We start from the raw sequence: 20,806 nt of genomic DNA, 5'->3' as shown, positions 1-20,806 counted from the left end.
GACCAATATGAGAAAACAAGGGAAGAAAATGTCCGAAACAAACCTAGATACTATATCAATAAAACCCAATGACAGCACAGCAGAAGAAATGTTCGAAAGGGAGTTCAGAATGTACATAATTAAAACAATCAGGGAAGCAAATGAGGAGATGAAAGAACAAATGCAGGCATTAAATGAACGCACTAATCAACAGTTAAAAGAGCAAATAACGGAAGCAAAAGAGCATTTCAATAAAGAGTCAGAGATACTGAAAAAAAAAAAACCAAACGGAAATCCTTGAAATGAAGGAAACAATAAACCAAGTTAAAAACGCCATAGAAAGCATAAACAATAGGATAGATCACCTGGAAGACAGAACCTCAGATATTGAAGACAAAATATTTAATCTTGAAAACAAGGTTGACCAAACAGAGAAGATGGTAAGAAATCATGAACAGAATCTACAAGAATTATGGGATATCATGAAGAGGCCAAATTTAAGAATAATTGGGATTGAGGAAGGCTTAGAGAAACAAACCAAAGGAATGAACAATCTATTCAATGAAATAATATCAGAAAATTTCCCAAATCTGAAGAATGAAATGGAAAACCAAGTACAAGAGGCTTATAGGACTCCAAATATGCAAAATTACAACAGACCTACACCAAGGCACATTGTTATGAAAATACCTAACATACAAAATAAAGACAGAATTTTAAAGGCCGCAAGAGAAAAGAATCAGATTACATTCAGGGGGAAACCAATAAGAATATCAGCAGATTTTTCAGTCCAGACCCTAAAAGCTAGAAGGACCTGGAACAACATTTACCAAGCCCTGAAAGAAAATGGATGCCAACCAAGAATCTTATACCCAGCAAAACTTACTTTCAGATTTGACGATGAGATAAAATCCTTCCACGATAAACAAAAGCTAAAGGAATTTACAAAAAGAAAGCTGGCGTTACAGAACATTCTCAGCAAAATATTCCATGAGGAAGAGAAGAAAAACAACGATGTAAATCAGCAACGGGAGGAACTAGCCTAAAGGAATAGCCAAATAAAGGAGAAACCAAATCATGTCAAAAAACAAAAATGAGTCCAATGACTAGGAATACAAATCATATCACAATAATAACTGTGAATGTTAATGGCCTGAACTCATCAATCAAAAGACATAGACTGGCAGATTGGATTAAAAAGAAAAATCCAACAATATGCTGCCTGCAAGAGACCCATCTCATAGAAAGAGGTACCCATAGACTAAAGGTGAAAGGATGGGAAAAAACATACCATGCACACGGACACAGCAAAAAAGCTGGAGTATCCATCCTCATTTCAGATAATGTGCACTTTAAGCCAAAACTAGTCAGAAGGGATAAAGAAGGACATTACATACTGTTTAAGGGAAGCATAAATCAGCAAGACATAACAATCATAAATATCTATGCCCCGAACATTGGCTCATCCATGTACGTCAAACAAATCCTTCTCAATGCCAGAAATCAAATAGACCACAACACAATAATACTAGGTGATTTTAACACACCTCTCTCACCGCTGGATAGATCGTCCAAACAAAAATTGAATAAGGAAACCATAGATCTCAATAACACAATCAACAATTTAGACTTAACTGACTTATATAGAATATACCATCCAACAAAGAACGAATACACTTTCTTCTCAGCAGCACATGGATCCTTCTCTAAAATAGACCATGTTTTATGCCACAAAGCTACTGTTAGCAAATACAAGAAGATAGAGATACTACCTTGTACTCTATCAGATCATAATGGACTGAAATTAGAAATAAATGACAGAATAAAAAACAGAAACTTCTCCAATACTTGGAGATTAAATAATACACTATTATATGATGAATGGATAACAGAAGACATCAGGAGGAAAATTAAAAAATTCTTAGAAGTAAATGAGAACAAAGACACATCATATCAAAATCTCTGGGACACTATGAAAGCAGTACTGAAAGGAAGATTTATTTCATGGGGCGCATTCAACAAAAGAAGTAGAAATCAACAAATAAACGACTTAACACTACAGCTCAAAGCGCTAGAAAAAGAAGAGCAGACCAACACCAAAAGTAGTAGAAGACAGGAAATAGTTAAAATCAGAGCCGAAATCAACGAAATTGAAACAAAAGAAACAATCGGAAAAATTAACAAAATAAATAGTTGGTTCTTTGAAAAAGTAAACAAAATTGATAAACCCTTAGCCACGCTAACAAAGAGAAAAAGGGAGAAAACTCAAATTACTAAAATTCGGAATGAACAAGGAAATATCACAACAGACACGAGTGAAATACAAAACATAATTAGAAGCTATTTTGAAAATCTATACTCCAACAAAACAGAAAACCTCGAAGACATCAACAAGTTTCTAGAGACATATGAATTACCTAAACTGAACGAGGAAGACATACACAACTTAAATAAATCAATTTCAAGCAATGAAATAGAAGAGGTCATCAAAAGCCTACCAACAAAGAAAAGTCCGGGGCCAGATGGGTTCTCAGCCGAGTTCTACAAAACCTTTAAAGAAGAGCTCATTCCAATACTTCTCAAAGTATTCCATAAAATAGAAGAGGAGGGAACCCTCCCAAACTCATTCTATGAAGCCAATATCACCCTGATACCTAAACCAGACAGAGATACATCGAGGAAAGAAAATTTCAGACCAATATCCTTAATGAACATCGGCGCAAAAATTCTCAACAAAATTTTAGCAAATCGCATACAAAAATATATTAAAAAGATAGTGCATCACGATCAAGTGGGTTTTATCCCAGGGATGCAAGGTTGGTTCAACATCAGGAAATCAATAAACGTAATTCACCATATTAATAGACTTAAAGTCAAGAATCACATGATTATTTCAATAGATGCAGAAAAAGCATTTGACAGCACCCCTTCATGCTCAAAACACTAGAAAAAATAGGGATAGTGGGAACATTCCTTAACATTGTAAAGGCCATTTATGCTAAGCCCATGGCTAATATCATTCTAAATGGTGAAAAACTGAAAGCATTCCCCCTAAAAACTGGAACAAGGCAGGGATGCCCTCTTTCACCACTTCTATTCAACATCGTTCTTGAGACTCTGGCCAGAGCAATTAGACAGACCAAAGAAATTAAAGGGATACGAATTGGGAAAGAAGAACTCAAACTATCCCTGTTCGCTGATGACATGATTATATATTTAGAGGAACCAGGAAATTCTACCAGAAAACTCTTAGAACTCATAAGTGAATTCAGTAAAGTAGCAGGTTACAAGATCAATGCCCATAAATCCAACGCATTTTTATACATAAGTGATGAATCTTCAGAAAGAGAAATTAGGAAAACTACCCCATTCAAAATAGCCTCGAAAAAAATAAAATACTTGGGAATCAATCTCACAAAAGAGGTGAAAGACCTCTACAATGAGAACTACAGAAAACTAAAGAAAGAAATTAAAGAAAACCTTAGAAGATGGAAAGATCTCCCATGTTCATGGATAGGAAGAATTAATATTGTCAAAATGGCCATACTACCAAAAGTGCTATATAGATTCAATGCAATTCCAATTAAAATCCCAATGATGTACCTTACAGAAATAGAGCAAGCAATTATGAAATTCATCTGGAAGAATAAGAAACCCAGAATAGCTAAAGCAATCCTCAGTAGAAAGAGCGAAGCAGGGGGTATCGCAATACCAGATCTTCAACTCTATTACAAAGCAATAGTAACAAAAATGGCATGGTATTGGTACCAAAATAGAAAGGTAGATCAATGGTACAGAATAGAGGACACGGACACAAACCCAAATAAATACAATTTTCTCATACTAGACAAAGGGGCCAAAAATATGCAATGGAGAAAAGATAGCCTCTTCAACAAATGGTGCTGAGAAAACTGGAAATCCATATGCAACAAAATGAAATTAAACCCTTATCTCTCACCCTGCACAAAACTCAACTCACAATGGATCAAGGACCTCGGAATCAGACCAGAGACCCTGCATCTTATAGAAGAAAAAGTAGGCCCAAACCTTCAACTTGTTGGCTTAGGAGCAGACTTCCTTAACAGGACTCCCATAGCCCAAGAAATAAAAGCAAGAATCAACAACTGGGATAGATTCAAACTAAAAAGCTTTCTCTCAGAAAGGAAACCATCAGTAATGTGAAGAGAGAGCCTACAGAGTGGGAGAATATCTTTGCCAATCATACTTCAGATAGAGCGCTAATATCCCGAATCTATAAAGAACTCAAAAAACTTTACACCAAGAATATAAATAATCCAATCAACAAATGGGCTAAGGAAATGAACAGACACTTCACAGAAGATGTACAAACAATCTACAGATATATGAAAAAATGTTCAACATCTCAAGTAATAAGAGAAATGCAAATCAAAACTACTCTAACATTCCATCTCACCCCAATTAGAATGGCGATTATCAAGAACAGAAGCAACAATAGGTGTTGGCGAGGATGTGGGGAAAAAGGTACACTCATACATTCCTGGGGGCGTTGCAAATTAGTACAGCCACTCTGGAAAGCAGTATGGAGATTCCTCAGAAAGCTTGGAATGGAACCACCATTTGACCCAGCTATCCCACTCCTTGGCCTATACCCAAACGACTTAAAATCAGCATACTACAGAGATACAGCCACATCAATGTTCATAGCTGCTCAATTCACTATAGCCAGATTGTGGAACCAACCCAGATGCCCTTCAGTTGATGAATGGATAAAGAAACTGTGGCATATATATACAATGGAATATTACTCCGCCATGAGGAATGACAAAATCATGGCATTCGCAGGCAAATGGATGAAATGGGAGGATATCATGCTAAGTGAGATAAGCCAATCTCAAAAAACTAAAGGACGAATGATCTCGCTGATAAGCGGATGAGGTCATACGGAGGGGGGGGCGGGTAGGAGGGGTTAGTGTTAGGGTTAGGGTTAGGTTTAGGGTTAGGGATAAGGAGGGTGGTAAGAATGAGGAAGAAAGGAATGTATAGAGGGAAAAGAGGGGTGGGAGGGGAGGGGGGAAGGGAAAAAAAGTAACAAAATGAATCAAACAACATTGCCCTATGTAAATTTATGATTTTTAATTAAAATTAAAAAAAATATTTTTAATAAAATTTAAAAAAAATGGATAAATGAAGATATTGTATCCATCTACAACTAAAAAATATTTTAAAAAATGAGAACTTGCTATAATTTCTAGTAATACCATATAATAATTTCTTCATTTGTGATTTATTAATTTTTTCTTACCTCCCTAATGGCTTATAAATTTCTTAATCTTAGTCATTTTACATTAATTTTGTTCAGCAATGTCCATGATTTTTTTTGGCCTTCTAAGGACATGTATATTAAATTAATTCTTGGTGAAATATTAATTGTAGAATTTTTGATTTTTTTTAAAGAACTCTGATTTTTAAAAATGGCCCACAGAAAACACTAACAATTTACGTTATAAGTGTACAATCTTGTTTGTACAAGGTTACAAACTTGTTTGCTGTTTTATGCTTTAAAATGCATTTTTCTAAGTTGTAATATAAATAGGATTATATGTGACTTTTCCATTGTTATGTTACAAAAGTTGATATTTAATGCATTTTAAAAGATTTAGTTGGGAAAATTTTGCCCATTACTTTCTTTTGTTTGATGTACTTCCTATTAGTACACTGTGATTGCTTGGGAGCAGAATACAGTATGATGATATAAATCTAATGTATTGTTCATAATTATATTACTATGAAGAAATTTAATGTTACTTTAACTGCTGATAAAAGAAAGGAACTACCAGTTCTGAGGATATAAATCTTGATCTGAATATAAACAAGTATAATAGTTACAAATCTTATATTTTGATAAAAATAGTTTAAGCATCCATTTAGCTTCTTTCAAAAGTGTAGTTGTTTTTAAAGGAATAAATGAGAGTACAATTCAAGACAAAGGTATTGATGATAAAATAAGGGGATTTATTATTTTGACAGTTCCACTGATAGCTAATCATTTCTGTCTTTAAAAATTTCAATTTGGACATATGTATTTCCTCTCCCTTGTTTTAATTAAAAATTAAAATCACAAGGCTATTTCCATTCATAATACTTGATTTTTAGTAAGTTACTGCTCTCTATGAACTAAGATAAAATGAAGAGAAAGAGAGAAAAGTTGTACCTATGAAGAGTGATCAAGGCCTGAATGGGAAACATGAAGATTTTTGACCTGATCAACATATTCCAGATCTGATCCTTCATTTTGGAATGATTGAGAATAGAATAAAATATGATGTAAATCTAATGTATTGTTCATAATTATATTGCTGTGAAGAACTTTAGCATTACTTTAACTGCAAATCAGAGAAAGGATTACATTTTCAGCACATTTAATGAAATTAATATTTTGAAATCTGATTTAGACTAATATCACTCACAAGAAACAAGTGTGGAAAATAGAATGTCAGTTTAACAGTTGAAAATAAGAATATCACCAGCAAACATACAAAAACACCACTCAAAGATCATCATGCAATGGGTCATGGACACACAGTGCAAATAAAAACTAGTTTATTTAGGAAAACTTAGGCATGGAGTAGTATAGCACACCCAATCCTGTAAGCTCTTTATCCCATGCGGAGTGATACTTGGGACATAGCTGGACTACTAAGGGAAGGGAAGGGCTTCTGTAGAAGAATGATATTTGTACAATGTTCAATTTATTTATAGGGATGGGAACATGGAAATAAAGGACAAGACAATTTTATCAGAGAATACTGGAATTAATTAAAACAATGGAAATTCTAGAATTGAAGAATATAATAACAGGATAATAACACATTCGATGGCTTTATTAAGCAGTTTTGACATGATTGAATATAGATTTAGCATACTGGATGATAGATTGGAAGAAACAGCCCAATAAAGCACAAATAGAATATAATGAGAAGTTCTAATTTATGGAAAATTGGAATCTCAGAATAAAAGAGAGGTAATTGAACAGGAACAATATTTGAACAAGGAATATGACAGAATGTCTCAGAAATGATGAAAGACATTAATCTACAGATTCATAAATCATGCACTTTGGATAAGGTACTTAAGGAAATGAGAGTAACTTCAGAAAACTGAAACAACCAAATCTTAAAAATAATTGAGGGTTAGTAGGGGGAAGTTCAGATTTCAGAAAAGCAACAGTTAGAGTAAAAGTTAATTTATCAACAAACAATGGAAGACATAAGACAGTGGAATATTTTTTAAGTGCCAAGAGAAAATACCTAACGACCTAAAATTTTACACCCCAAATTATTCTTCAAGAATGAAGTATGAAAGACTTTTAAAAGAAAGAGTAGTAAGAATGTGTCAGAAAATTCACACTACAGGAAATACTAGAGAGAATGCTTCAGGGAGGAGGAACATGATTCCAGATAGAATCTCAGAAGAAGGAAGGAATAAGGCATAATAGAAAGGTTCAGTATCTAGGTAAATCTAACTTAGACCTGCTGAACCTTCTTACCCATGGTGGAGTGGGGATGGGGAAGGAGTCATTGTATTTGTCTCACCTCACTCCTTAAGATAAATCTACTTGGGAAATCAAGTGATAATCAGGAGGTTGCTTTGTGAGAATGCAATCAGAGGGGAATGAATATAGCCAATATTCTTCATGAAGAACTGATGTACACATAGATAAAAACACTTGTGTTGCTGAGTAAGAAAGTCCTTGGAGCATTTGTGAACTCTACGAGGACCATTCCTTTTCTGTTAACTTAGTTAATTATATCTTTAGATGGAGTATAATGTGAATTCTTGGGCTTTGGATTTACATATGCTAATATAGCAATTCTGATTCCTGTTGGCTGTCATTCAACTTTATCTCTCAGTGAGCCAGACTGTTTATTCATATATATATTTTGCATATCCTGTGACCTTTTCCTGGAATAACCTCCCCATCTTCATACCACCTTCTCTTCTCATCCATTGGCAGACTCCTGTTTCTTCTATATATCAACTCAAGCACCTTTCCTGTGTGATGTCTTCCCTTCCTTATGTCCTGATTGTAAATTGCCTGTTTTCTGTAATAGTACTTATTTTACTGTATTAAGATGTTTAGTTTTATCTCCCCATTAGATTTGAATTTCTTAAAAGAAGATTCTGTGTCTTTATATTTCTGTTCCTATTATCTAAGTTTATTAAAGGCAGAAATAATGACCAAATATAAACCCCAAAGACATAACCCCAGTGATTTACTTCCTCCAGCCATGCCTCACCTACCTATAGCTAGCACCTAGTTAGTCCATTGGAATTATTAATCCAACAAATGGATTAATCCTCCGATTATAGTTTTTATGACCTAATCATTTCACCTCTGAACATTGCTACGTTGGACAACATGTTTCTAATACATGAACTTTTGGGGGACATTTCATATCCAAACTATAACAGTGGGGCACTGCCGTTTTATGACCACCCTTTGGATGCGCTGCTCAGTCTTCCTGAACTCATTCTAGCTAGTAATGAAAACATCTCTGGTTGGATATACTGAATTTACAATCAATAATGAACTCTAAATTGAATTTATAATTGCTTTTATAATGCTACTACAGTTGCAGGCATTCTAAATGCTGACTTCCCTGACACTAGTCATAATTTTTATTTTCATCCTATTTCTGTTAAGTGACAGGAAAGGGAGAAGAAGTAATACGAGTTGAAATTGTGAGGAATAATGTTAATTGGGTATGGAAAAGAGCCTGAAAAAATAGTTCAAAATAAGATTCAGCCCAGGACCAAGATTAATTACTAATTAAGTTCAATAGTTTAATACCAAAACAAATAAGGGAGAGCAGAGTTGCCAAGAAAATGGAAACTAGTTCTTCCCACCACTTCCCAATTCTTTTCACCTATAGCATGTGTAGAACCCACTGACATTTACAGAACACTGCGGGGAATAGATAAGGCTGGGGATATGGCTGCCCTAGGCTTCATCTGACTGTGCTGAGAGCTAAGATCAAGATCTCAGCACCCTCTTTGCAGTAGACAGCTGGGGGACTCTGAATGACTTGCGGTCTTGATCCTCATCCAAACCTAATGTACAAGGAAGGGTTCAGAGTCTAAAATTGTAGCAATATTCCTGGGAGGAAAGAGTGCTTGGAGTTTTCATCTCCAACTTAATGTTCATGGAATGGTGGCAAACTCGATCGATTAATTGGTCAGGAATGGTAGCAGTAGAAGTTTTGAAACTAAGCCTTGCAAGGTAGCTAGTGTTTAGATGTGCAGAAGTGAAGTGTGGTGTGGAATAAGCATTCTAAATAGAAGAGCACCATAAGTATGGGTGAGGAAGAGGTAGAGGGGAAATCCTGAGAAGAGAAGTGCTACAGTCTGAGATATGGGCCTGATAGCAAGTGAAGGGGCAGCCAAAGCCAGCTGTGTTGGGGGAACAGTCCAAGGAGACGTCTTTTCCAGACATCTGTAGCTGTTGAAGATGACCATGCCCAGGTTTCTTTGATGTCAAGTCCAAAAATTGCATGAAACACCTGATTACAGATAACATTTATTGGGCACTAAGTACATACCAGGCACTTTCTCTTAGCACTTCATGTGTATTAACTAATTTAACCTTCACAATACCCAGAAAGGTAGATTCTGTTATAATTCCTGTTGCACAGATAAAGAAAGTGAAGTGCAGTAGACTGGCATTGTTTATGAGCTTTCTTTTATTCAGTGACCACTTTTTCTTTTATCATGACTCCGAATTCCCATGATATATGTACAAGATAGTGAATTATATACACTCTTGCATCACTTAATGACAGGGATACATTCGGAGAAATGCATCATTTGGCAATTTCATCATTGTGTGAACCTCATAGTGTGTATTTCCACATACCTAGATGGCAGAGGTCAACTACTCCACAGTGTCTCTCTCTCTCTCTTTTTTTTTTTTTTTTGCGGTGTTGGGGAATCGAACCCAGGGCCTTGTGCTTGCAAGGCAAGCACTCTACCAACTGAGCTATCTCCCCAGCCCCCACATTGTCTCTTAATGCAATCAAAAGACATGGTAGATGCAAAATATATGAGGCAGCTATTGAGGGAATAGGCACATGGCTTTATAATAAACTTTTAAAAAATAGAGTAAGTACACATTATTTTAGAAAATAATGGTAAAAATTCAATAATAAATACATAAACCATGAGCACAATTTATTCTCATTATCAAGTATTAGTATGTACTATACATAATTATATGTGATAGTTCAGTAGGTTTATTTTCACTAGCGTCACCTGAAACATGTGAGTAATAAATTGAGTTACATCAGGACAGGCTCAGCATCACTAGGTGATAGGAATTTTTCAGCTTCTTTATAATTTTCTGGGACATGGTCACATATGTTGTCTATCATGATTGTATTTAAAACAGAAATTAAACCATGGAGGGTAGAGGGGAGATGAGTACTTGGAAAAAATGTCAGATAGGGATCAGAGAGCTAAGAATTTTGAACTTGGTTTTTCTGTAGGTATGAAAAATTTACTGATATTTTTAGGCAAGGAATAGTATGATGAAAATGTTTAGTAAAGCTAGTTTGGGAAGATGGGCAGGATGAGTGAAGGTGGGGAGGGAGAAAGTCAATTCCACCTGGCCAGTTAGGAAGCAGATGGCCATAGTCTAGGAGTGGAGTGTTCCAAAGCCAGGTTGGGTGGTAACAGTGGTAAAAGAGCTCTCAGGGACAGGTGCAAGAGTCACAGTGGGGATCTTGCTGACTCAAGTGAGCCACAGGGAGATCAGAAGGGCAATCTTGATGAGGAAAGGTGCTGAACTTAATTCAGCTGTTTTTGGAGTTTTTTCTGGTCTGGGATGTGTTATTGTATTTAATATCCTGACTTGAATTATTGAACTTTATTTTATATACATTGCTATTTTTGGTGTAGATGGTAACATTGATCTCTACATATTTTAATTTCACATTAATTCTTTAATGCTAAAATGTATTTACTTATTTTTTTTACTATTGTAATATATAATTATTGACATTATTTTTTACTACAGGTTATCAGACCAGGATGAAGAGGGCAAGACCAAGCAGGAGTGTATTGTATCTGACCCCTCCTTTTCCATGGTGACTGTTCAACGGGATGATAGTGGAATAACCTGGGAGACCAATTCAAGTAGATCTTCCACTCCCTGGGCTTCGGAAGAAAGTCAGACGTCTGGAGTACATAGCCTGGAAGGATCAACTGTGAATTCTGCTCCAGGAAACGTTTCCTTTATTGTGGATGAAGTTAAAAAGGTTCGAAAAAGAACTCATAAGTCAAAGCATGGCTCACCATCATTGCGTCGGAAAGGCAACAAAAAAAGAAATTCTTTAGAATCTCAAGATGTTCCAGCAAACAAAAAAGACAATCCTTTAATTTCAGAAAACCAGGCACTAAACACTGAGAAAGAAAAGTCATATTCTGGCATTTATGATAAGACAAGAAAAAAGAAAACCACCTCAAATACACCTCCGATTACTGGGGCAATATACAAAGAACACAAGCCCTTAGTGTTAAGGCCAGTCTACATAGGAACTGTACAATATAAAATTAAGATGTTTAATTCTGTGAAAGAAGAATTAATTCCTCTACAATTTTATGGAACATTGCCAAAGGGTTATGTAATTAAAGAAATCCATTACCGGAAAGGGAAAGATGCATCCATTAGTCTAGAGCCAGATTTTGACAATGGTGATTCTAATATAGTTTCTAAAACAAGCAAATTAGTAACCCAAAGCATAGCTGAAGATAAAGTAAAAGAGCTTGCTCCACCCTGGAGAAGTGCCCTCTCCAAAGGATCAAAGTCTCTGACCTCCTTGTTCAGTAATGAAGATCAAAAGAAAATTAACAGTGATTCCCTCCCAAATGCTACATCTGCAACGCAACACACAGATTCCTCTTATTCAAGTATTGATACAGCACAGCGGAAAGTACAGTCCAGGCCTCCACAATCAGTGCCACAATGGTCAGGTGAGGAAGCAAAACCCCTAGTGGAGCCTTCCTCTCTTCCACCGGATACATCTGCAACTATGTTCCTGGAAACAGCAAAGGAAGAATTTGAGCCTGATTCACAAGAACCCATAGCTTCAGAGAACGATGCTTCAGTTTCTCCAGTTTTAGTGGATGAGGTGAGGGAGGAAGACATGGATTCTGCTGACTATTCCATTTCACTGGAGACACTGAAGGATTCTTTGGAGGCAGGTTCATTAGATCTGGCACCCTCTACTCAGGAAGGTTTTGAACCAGGCAAAGAAGAGCTGGACCTGGCTTCACTGGAAAGGGCAGAACCAGTCTCTGGACAACTGACCCCACCTCTTCACAGCATCCAAGAAGAAAAGGCAGAACATGTGCTTGAGCCATCTCTTCCTGAACCTCAAGTGCTACAAGAACCAGAGAAAGAAGACATAGAAACTTCTCTGCCAATAGCTGCTATCCCTGAACCTGAAGATTCTGGTTTAGCAGAAGAGATCATAGAACTTGACTACCCAGAAAGTCCAGTTGTTTCCAAGAAGTCCTTCTCACCATGTTTGTCACCTGAAGCGGACCACAAAGAGGAGGAGCCCATTCTACCATTAGTGACAACAGCAACACCTGAATATGTCACTTTGTCTGAGGAAGAAAGAGAAGAACATGAATCTGTTTCCACCGATTCTGCTTTTGTATCAGAATATTCAGTCCTGCAGGATTTGAACCATGAACTAGAGAAGCAAGAAGGTGAGTCAGTTTCTCCATCCAATGTGAAAGCCATATCTGAACATGAAGTTTTGTCAGAAGAAGAGAATGAGGCGTTTGAGCCTTATTCTCCAACTTCGGACTCTGTGTCTGAGAGCTCTCTTTCACCATCCACAGCTGGGAAGACTCCTGAATGCCAGGCCCCTTTGTTTTCAACAGTTACATCAGAACACACAGTCCTATCAGGAGATGAGGCCCCAGAAAGTGGACATTACATGCCAGATTCCACATCTGCTTCTGAATATTCCATTCCATCACATGCAACACAAGAGTCACTGAAGGAAACAATTGACCACAAGTCTCCATTAAAATCAAAAGGCATCTCTGAGCACACCATTCTATCAGAAGAGAAGAAAGACACTGAACCATATTCTCCAGATGTGGCCTCTGCATCTGAATGCTCTCTCCCACCCCACATAGCTGAGGTGGCTTCTGAATGCCAGCCCCCGCCACTTTCAGTCCCCCCATCTGTGATCCTATCAGAAGAAGAGACAATAGAAATGCAGCGGTATTCACCCTCTTCCACATCTGCTTCTGAATTTTCGGTACCTCCATATGCAACACCAGAGTCCCAGGAGGAAGAAATTATCCACAGATCTCCTCTAAATCTAAAAGGTGCTTCCTCACCCATGAATTTATTAGAACAAGAGCAAGAAGACATTGGACCTTTTTCTCCAGATTCTGCATTTGCTTCAGAATTCTCATTTTCACCCTATGCAACTCAGGAAGCAGAGAAAAGACAATTCGAGCGTGATTCTCCAATGTGTTTAACATCACCATCTGAACACACTATTTTGTCAGATGAAGATACTGAAGAAACTGAACTTTTTTCTCCAGACTCAGCATCACAAGTTTCAATTCCACCATATAGAATCCGAGAAACAGAGGTGAAAGAAACTGAGCCAGATTCACTATTAACTGTAATGTCTCCTTCAGGTTACTCTTCCTTTTCTGAAGCAGATGAGGAAAAGATTGGATCAACAGCTGCTACACCTGTGCCTGAGTATTTTGATTCATCACAGAAGGAAAACGATGAACCTTGCCCTTTCACATCTGCACCTGAAGACTTGAGTCTGTCACTTTCAGCAAATAGAGCAGATGAAGCAGAAATTGAGCCAGATGATCAAACAATATCAACATCTGTATCTGAATATCTCATTAGGGCACAGCAGCAGAAAACTCAAGCATCTGTGCAGCCTGAGCCAGAAGATTTGGTTCCACCATATTTAACCAGTGGATTAGAGAGGGGAGAAATTAAAACAAGTTTGTCAGCAGCTACAGTTCCCCTTTCTCCATCTGCACAATCATCCATGGCAAAGGAAGAAACAAAACCTGTTTTACCAGCACCTCAGTATTCAATTTTACCTGATTCAGTCCATGCAATTAAGAAAGAACCAGAACCTCAAGCATCACTCACTCTAAAGCCTACGGATGAACAGATGGCTTTGTCAAAAGTCAGAAAGGAAAAAACTGTGCCTTATTCTCAAGAAGCTACAGCTCATGTATCAGAGGATCAAAAATTGGAGCCTCAGCCTCCAAATGTTCCAGAGTCTGGGATAAAATATTCAGTTTTTCCTGACTTAGTAGATGAGCCAAAGAAGGATGTTAAACCCAATTTAGCTTCAACTGTGACTTCTGAACTAGAACAGAGAATGTTGTCAGAGAATGAGCTTGAAGCAGTAAAACCATCTTCACCTCTAAAGGAAACATCTATATCTGGATCTAAGGCTTTATCTGGAGTGAAAACGGAAGTGAAACACGATTCCAAAATAACGAGTACATCCAGAGAGCTTCATTCAGCCTCATCAGGAGTAGAAAAGGAAATTGGACATGGTCCTCCTGCACCAGCATTTTTAGCATGGTCCAAAGAAATGAAAGAAACTGAACCCAGCTCCTCCACAGCTACAACACCTGTAACTGAACTTGATTCAAAGTTAACCAAATTAGTAAAAGAAGAAATCCTTACAGATTCATCTCTTGCCACCCCTGTAGAACATTCAGTCTTAACAAAAGTAGGAGGGAGTGAATTGGGAAGTGGTTTGCCATCACCTGAAATGTCTATAGATGAGCATTCAGTTCTTAAAGAAGAAAAGGTAGCAATTAAAAGTGCTTCTGCTCTCACTGAAACTTCTTTATCCAAAGATCAGGCTTGGTCAGAAGCTGGGAAGGAAACTAAATTAGATACGCCTCTAAGTGGATCCTCTATAGCAGAGCATTCTATTTTGTCAAAGGTAGAAACTGAAGAAGATAAACCCGGGTTGCCAATCTCCAAACTCTCATCTTCTCAGTGTTCAAATATATCTGAGGAAGCATGGGTAGAAAACGCTCAAGGTCTTTCGTTTTCCTCAGTCCTCAACTCTGAACATTTGGTTTCATCACAGAACAAGAACTCCACGTCTGCCTTGGATGTGTCAAGGCCAGAACCTGTGCTTTCACTGCACCTGGGTGGTGAAACCAAGAAGGAAGCTGGACTTCCTTTACCACAAAATGTGTCACCTGTACCCAAACATACAGTCCCCAAAGGCGAAATTGAGGAGATAAGTTCTCCCAAGTTTGATAATTTAGTGTCAGTAGATGTAGCCTCGACATTACCAACTCTCAAAGATGATAAGAACAAACAGGCAAGTGAGACATCTTCTACAGCTCAGGGAGACTTCCTGCCAGAAAAACAAGATCTGGCTCCAGCTAAACTCCTTTCGGAGTCTGAGAAGAGAGACAAGCCACACCAACTATCAGAATTACCAGAGGCCAGGTCAGAATTCACAGGTGGTTTAGGTAGGCAAAGTGAATTCACAGGTACAGAACCAGTAAAGTCTCTTATAACTGAATCAGAGGCTTCTGTTTTAGAAAAGAGTCTAGTTGAGCTTAGGAGCAGAGGAGAAGGAACTGAAAACAGGGAACTTCATGTGTCTGCTACAGAACCATCAAAGATTGCTTCTTTTGATCTCCTTGTGGAACAAAAGAAGCCTGAGAAAGCACTTCATTCAGATCAAGCTGTTAAATTGCCTGATGTGAGCAGCTCTTTTGCAGATAAACCAGATATGGATGTTAAACAGTTTTCATTTGTGAAAGAGAATTTGCCTTTGGAACAATCAAAATCATTTATGACAGTTGAGCCTGCAGATACTAAAAAAACAAAAATGGAAGAGTCCCTTATTTCTCCAAAGGATGACAACTGGATGCTGGAAAAGTCAGAAAATTTGGCCAGTCAATGTGAAGAAAGAATATTAGAATCTGTGCAGCTGGATTCCTCTGGCAGCAATGATCTCATGACAGAACAGGCCAAGTCTGCCCCATTGGATAAAGACCATACATATGAAATCAGAAAGCAGGTTCTGCCACATTCTACTGAAGAACCTCATTTGTCTTCACAAGGAGTATCTACTCTAGATACTTCCAGTGGTAATAGAGAGACATTATTGAGTACACCTTACTCAACTGAGGAAATAAAGTTGGCCCAAGAACCCAAATCTCTAGTTCCAATTGAAAATGTAGAGAGAAACATAGTAGAGGGGAGAGAGATCTATTCTTTCATGGGGAGGGAAAGTTTGATGTTGGAGAAAGCAAACACAGAATTTTCCAGGTCTTGCAAAGAAGATATCCAGGAAGAAATCAAATCACCACCTGAAAGAACCCTCCAGAAACTAGCATCTGTCCCATCCATGGAACAGGTGAAGTCAGAATCTATCACCTTTCCTGTCAAAGCAGACCATTTCCCAGCAGAAGCCAGGGAACCTCTACCAGGCAACGAAAAAGAAGCATGTAAGAGCACGCCTCCTTTACTTGGAGAGAAACCATTAGAAGAATCAAAAATAGTTCAATCAAAGACTGTAGATAATGCTAGTGAGAAAAGGAAAGGAACACATGAAGTGAAAATATCAACTCAAAGAAAACCTATCCCCTCAATCCCAGTGAATGAAGAACCTGAACCCCCAGAGACACCTGAGATGACACAAAAGCTGCCTGAGAAGCCAAAGGCAATTGAACAAGGCCTCCCTGAGGAAAAGGGAAAGAAAGGAATTTCATCTTTCAAATCATGGATGTCTAGTTTATTTTTTGGATCAAGCACTACAGATAACAAAGTTGCTGGAAAAGATTTAGAAACTCAGCCAAGTTCTGTAGAAAAAGTAGTGACCATTTTAGAGCCTAAAGGTATAATTCCTGCTGATTTCAATGCAACTGAGAAACCAACTGATGATTCATCACCAGAGGCAACACTTAAAACTACTGAAGAATCCAGAGGTACCTTATTTAAATCTCATGACGGTCAAGACCTGAAAGAAAGACCCACATTTTTATCAAATGTAGATGTTTTAAAACAACCAAAAACCAACTCTGAGGTGTCTACTGAAGATTATAAGAAGAAAGAAATTTCAGACTATTCAGAGGAAATGGACATAAACTTAATTACTTCTGCTGATGGTGAGAAACATCTTGGAATTCAACCCTATTCCCCCATGCGTGAGAAATCAGTTATGACAGAAGGCAAAAATGTTCCTCTTCATGTTACTGAGATTAAAAAGGACCAGAAGCCAGAAATCTCTCCTCCATCTAAGTGGAATATTTCTGTTCTTAAGGGAGAGCCAAGCAGTGATAAAAAAGAGAAGTCACTCTTTTCATTTGATGTAGTAGATAAGATACCACAACAGCCAAAATCATCTTCATATGACTTCACAAGTAAAAATATCACAAAGGAATCAGAGAAGTCAGAGCCAATAATTGTGCCAGCAGAAGAATCAAAAGGCATCGTAATTGATCTTAGTGAGGACAGACTGAAGAAAGAAATGCCAAAACCTACTTCCTTGAAATGTTCTGAAGAGGAAATGAAACTCAGATCTTTTGGCCCAATGGAGGAGAAAGATAAGTTCGAAACTAGATCACTTACCTTGGCAGAAAAGGAGGAGTTGTCAGAAAAGCAAGAAACTGTTGCCCCCTTACAGCTTATGGAAAATCAAGAAACATGGGAGGTATCCATGGTTCATAAATCGAGACCTATGAAATCAAAAGAATCAAAACCTGCTGTTAGACTGGAGCGCATCTATCCAAGTGAAGACCACAAGGAAAGATCCTACATTATTGTTGGTTCAGAGGAGGAGAAGGGAGAAGAAAATATAAAGCAGGCACAAGTATTTCCAGAAGGAAAGAAGCAGCAGGAAATTCAGCCTTATTCTCTGAATGTGGCCAAGTCTATGCCTGAAGAATCAGCTATCTCTTTAGGTAATTCTTTGACTGAAACTCAACCATTTTCATTCATCAAAACAACATCTATTATTGAAAAACCAGAAAGCATACTCTCAGAAGCTGACCCAGAAATCAGGGAAAGAAAGACAGTTGAAACCCAACCACATTCATTAGAAGAAAGTGAAATTTTGGTGGAGAAAACCAAGAGTTTCCTCCCTGTGGATCTTCCTTATGATGAAATGGGTTTTCCTTCTCAGGAAGGAAACCTGGCATTAGAAAAGTCAAGCAGGGACATGACAGGGCACAGAGAGGAAAAGGAACAGTTCTCACTGTCAGAGCTATCTAAAGGTGGTTCAGTAGCTACCACAAAAGAAAGTATGAAGCAAGAATCCTCATCTAAAGACTCTGAAAGGACTTTAGATCGTCTTTCTGATGAAACAGAGAGCTTAGAAAAACCTCTGTATTTGTCGTCATCTGTAAAATCACAAACTCTTGTTTCAGGAGCTTCTCCAGAAATTAGTACAGTGAAGAAACAGGAAATGCCATGGTCAGAATTGACTCCAGAGAGGCCCACAGTACACACTATTCAAACATCTAAAGATCACCCAGCCCAGGTGCCTAAACAATCTGTTCTTGTTTCAAGGGGTCACTTGGAGACTGTGGAGGATACCCCTGTAAATGTACCACCCTCTTCAGCAAGAAGCAACTATGCTCAATTTATAATGAATGCATCAACAACCAATGCTGATAAAGTGGCCTCTGCTAAAGAAATGTCCAAGGAACCCAAAGACATATATGCAAAAGATGAAGAATCGATAGTAACTAGTAAGCCAGCTGGGCTTTCAGAAGATCAGAGGAGTGCCTTTAGTATCATTTCCGAAGGCTGTGAGATACTGAATATCCATGCCCCTGCATTTATTCCTTCAGTGGATCAGGAAGAAAGTGAACAAATGCAAGATAAGTTAGAATATTTGGAAGAGAAGCCCTCATTTAAAACCATATCCCTCCATGATGATAGTGAGGCTGTTGCTTGCCATGAAACATTAAGGAGCAAGTTAGAAGATTCTGATGGGAAAGTTATATCATTGAAAGAAAATGAACAAAAAGAAATTCATGAAACAAAAGAGGCAATATCCACAGATTCAGGAACTGGTGATTTAGCTTTTACTCATACCACTATTCCCAGTGAAGAGGATTATTTTGAAAAATACACTTTGATTGATTATAACCTCTCCCCAGACCCAGAAAAACAGAAAGCTCCACAGAAATTAACTGTTGAAGAGAAACTATCAGAGGAACCTACAAGAGAATCTATCTCTTTTCCAGGAAGTTCACAGGAAAGTGCCCCAGATTATGACTTGGTGAAATTGGATGAAAGTTTTTATGGCCTGGAAAAAGACCACAGCAAATTATCTCACCCAGAAATGCAAAAGTCTTCAGTTACCCAAAAATCAACTGGTGGAAATGCTTCAAAGGACACAAATAGAGGTGTGGACTCCAGGTCACCTGGGGTTCCTCTATTTGATGTAGAGGAAGGAGTTTTGTCAAGAACCCAGATATTTTCCACCACTGCCAAAGCGGTTAATCCTGAGCTTCTGGAGGAGCCACCTGCACTTGCATTTTTATATAAAGATCTGTACGAAGAGGCAGTTGGAGAGAAAAAGAAGGAAGGGGAGACAGCTTCTGAAGGTGACAGTGTGAATTCTGAGGCATCATTTCCAAGGAGAAATTCTGACACTGATGATGGCACAGGAATATATTTTGAGAAGTACATACTCAAAGATGACATTCTCCATGACACATCTGTAACGCCAAAGGACCAAGGCCCAGGTCTGGAAGAAAAACCAATTGGTAAGGATGATTCATACCAACTGATAGCTGCAGAAGGGGAAATTTGGGGAAAGTCTGGAACTATTTTTGGGGAAAAGAGTCTGGAAGAAGATAGGAAGACTGTTTACAGGGAAGAAGAATCAGTAGGCCATGTGGTGACCCTTGATGATGTAGCAATACAGAGCAAAGCTCCTGTCACCGAGGAAGTCAGAGTGGTTACCCAGAAGATAAGCTATGCAGTTCCATTTGAAGATAGCCGCCACGTTCTGGAGAGTGTAGATGAGTCGAGTAGTCAGGGTAACGAGGCAGGAAATGCAAGTGCAGAGGTCAATCTGAATGTTCCAGTACAAGTGTCCTTCCCAGAGGAAGAATGTGCATCTGGTGCAACTTATATTCAAGAAACACTACAGGAAGAACCTAAAGTCCTGGTCCCACCTGAACCAGGTGAAGAGAGAACCCGTAGTAGTCCCGTGCAGGATGAGTATGATTTTGCTGAATCCCTCAATTATGAAGTAGTTAGTCAAGATGTTTTATCAGAAGAACTGTATTCAGAATCCACACCTGGAGATGTGTTATCTCAAGGAAAGGAATCATTTGAACATATTGGGAAATGTGAATTTGTTAGTGAGGCAGAACAAAGTATGTCTGATGAACAGAAAGAGTTGAGCAGAGAAAGAAGAGAACAAGAGCAGTTATCAGATTTAGTAACTGAGAAGGCACAAAAGGAAGCGAAGAAGTCCCAGATTGACTCATATTGCTACACCTGCAAAAGCCCAATTTCTGCAATGGACAAGGTTTTTGGCACCCACAAAGATCATGAGGTTTCAACTCTTGATACAGCTATAAGTGCTGTTAAAGTAAGTAAATTTTAAAGTATACAAATGATAATACATATACATTCAGTTTGCTTTCACATTTTCTTAAATTAAAAAATGACCAATAAGCTGGGCACAGTGGTACACACCTGTAATCCCAGCTACTTAGGAGGCTGGGGAAGGAGGATCACAAGTTCAAAGCCAGCCTGGGCAACTTCATAAGATTCTGT

The 20,806-nt window shown here is 38.0% G+C and overlaps 1 protein-coding gene across 2 annotated transcripts in view; it reads left to right on the top strand.

The window, feature by feature from the left end:
- CMYA5 (cardiomyopathy associated 5) overlaps positions 1 to 20,806 on the top strand; it is a 92,919-nt gene that overhangs the window by 29,552 nt on the left and 42,561 nt on the right. For both annotated transcript variants that reach the window (XM_079145038.1, XM_079145039.1), the window contains exon 2: positions 11,033 to 20,618. In XM_079145038.1, the coding sequence (XP_079001164.1) occupies positions 11,033 to 20,618 (9,586 nt within the window). The remainder of the gene's footprint in view (positions 1 to 11,032; positions 20,619 to 20,806) is intronic.

This window comes from Sciurus vulgaris (assembly GCF_902686455.1).
Source record: "Sciurus vulgaris genome assembly, chromosome: 6".
Taxonomy (NCBI): Eukaryota; Metazoa; Chordata; class Mammalia; order Rodentia; family Sciuridae; genus Sciurus; species Sciurus vulgaris.
The sequence above is the reverse complement of the archived record's forward strand: the minus strand, read 5'-3'. Positions and strand labels throughout refer to the sequence as shown.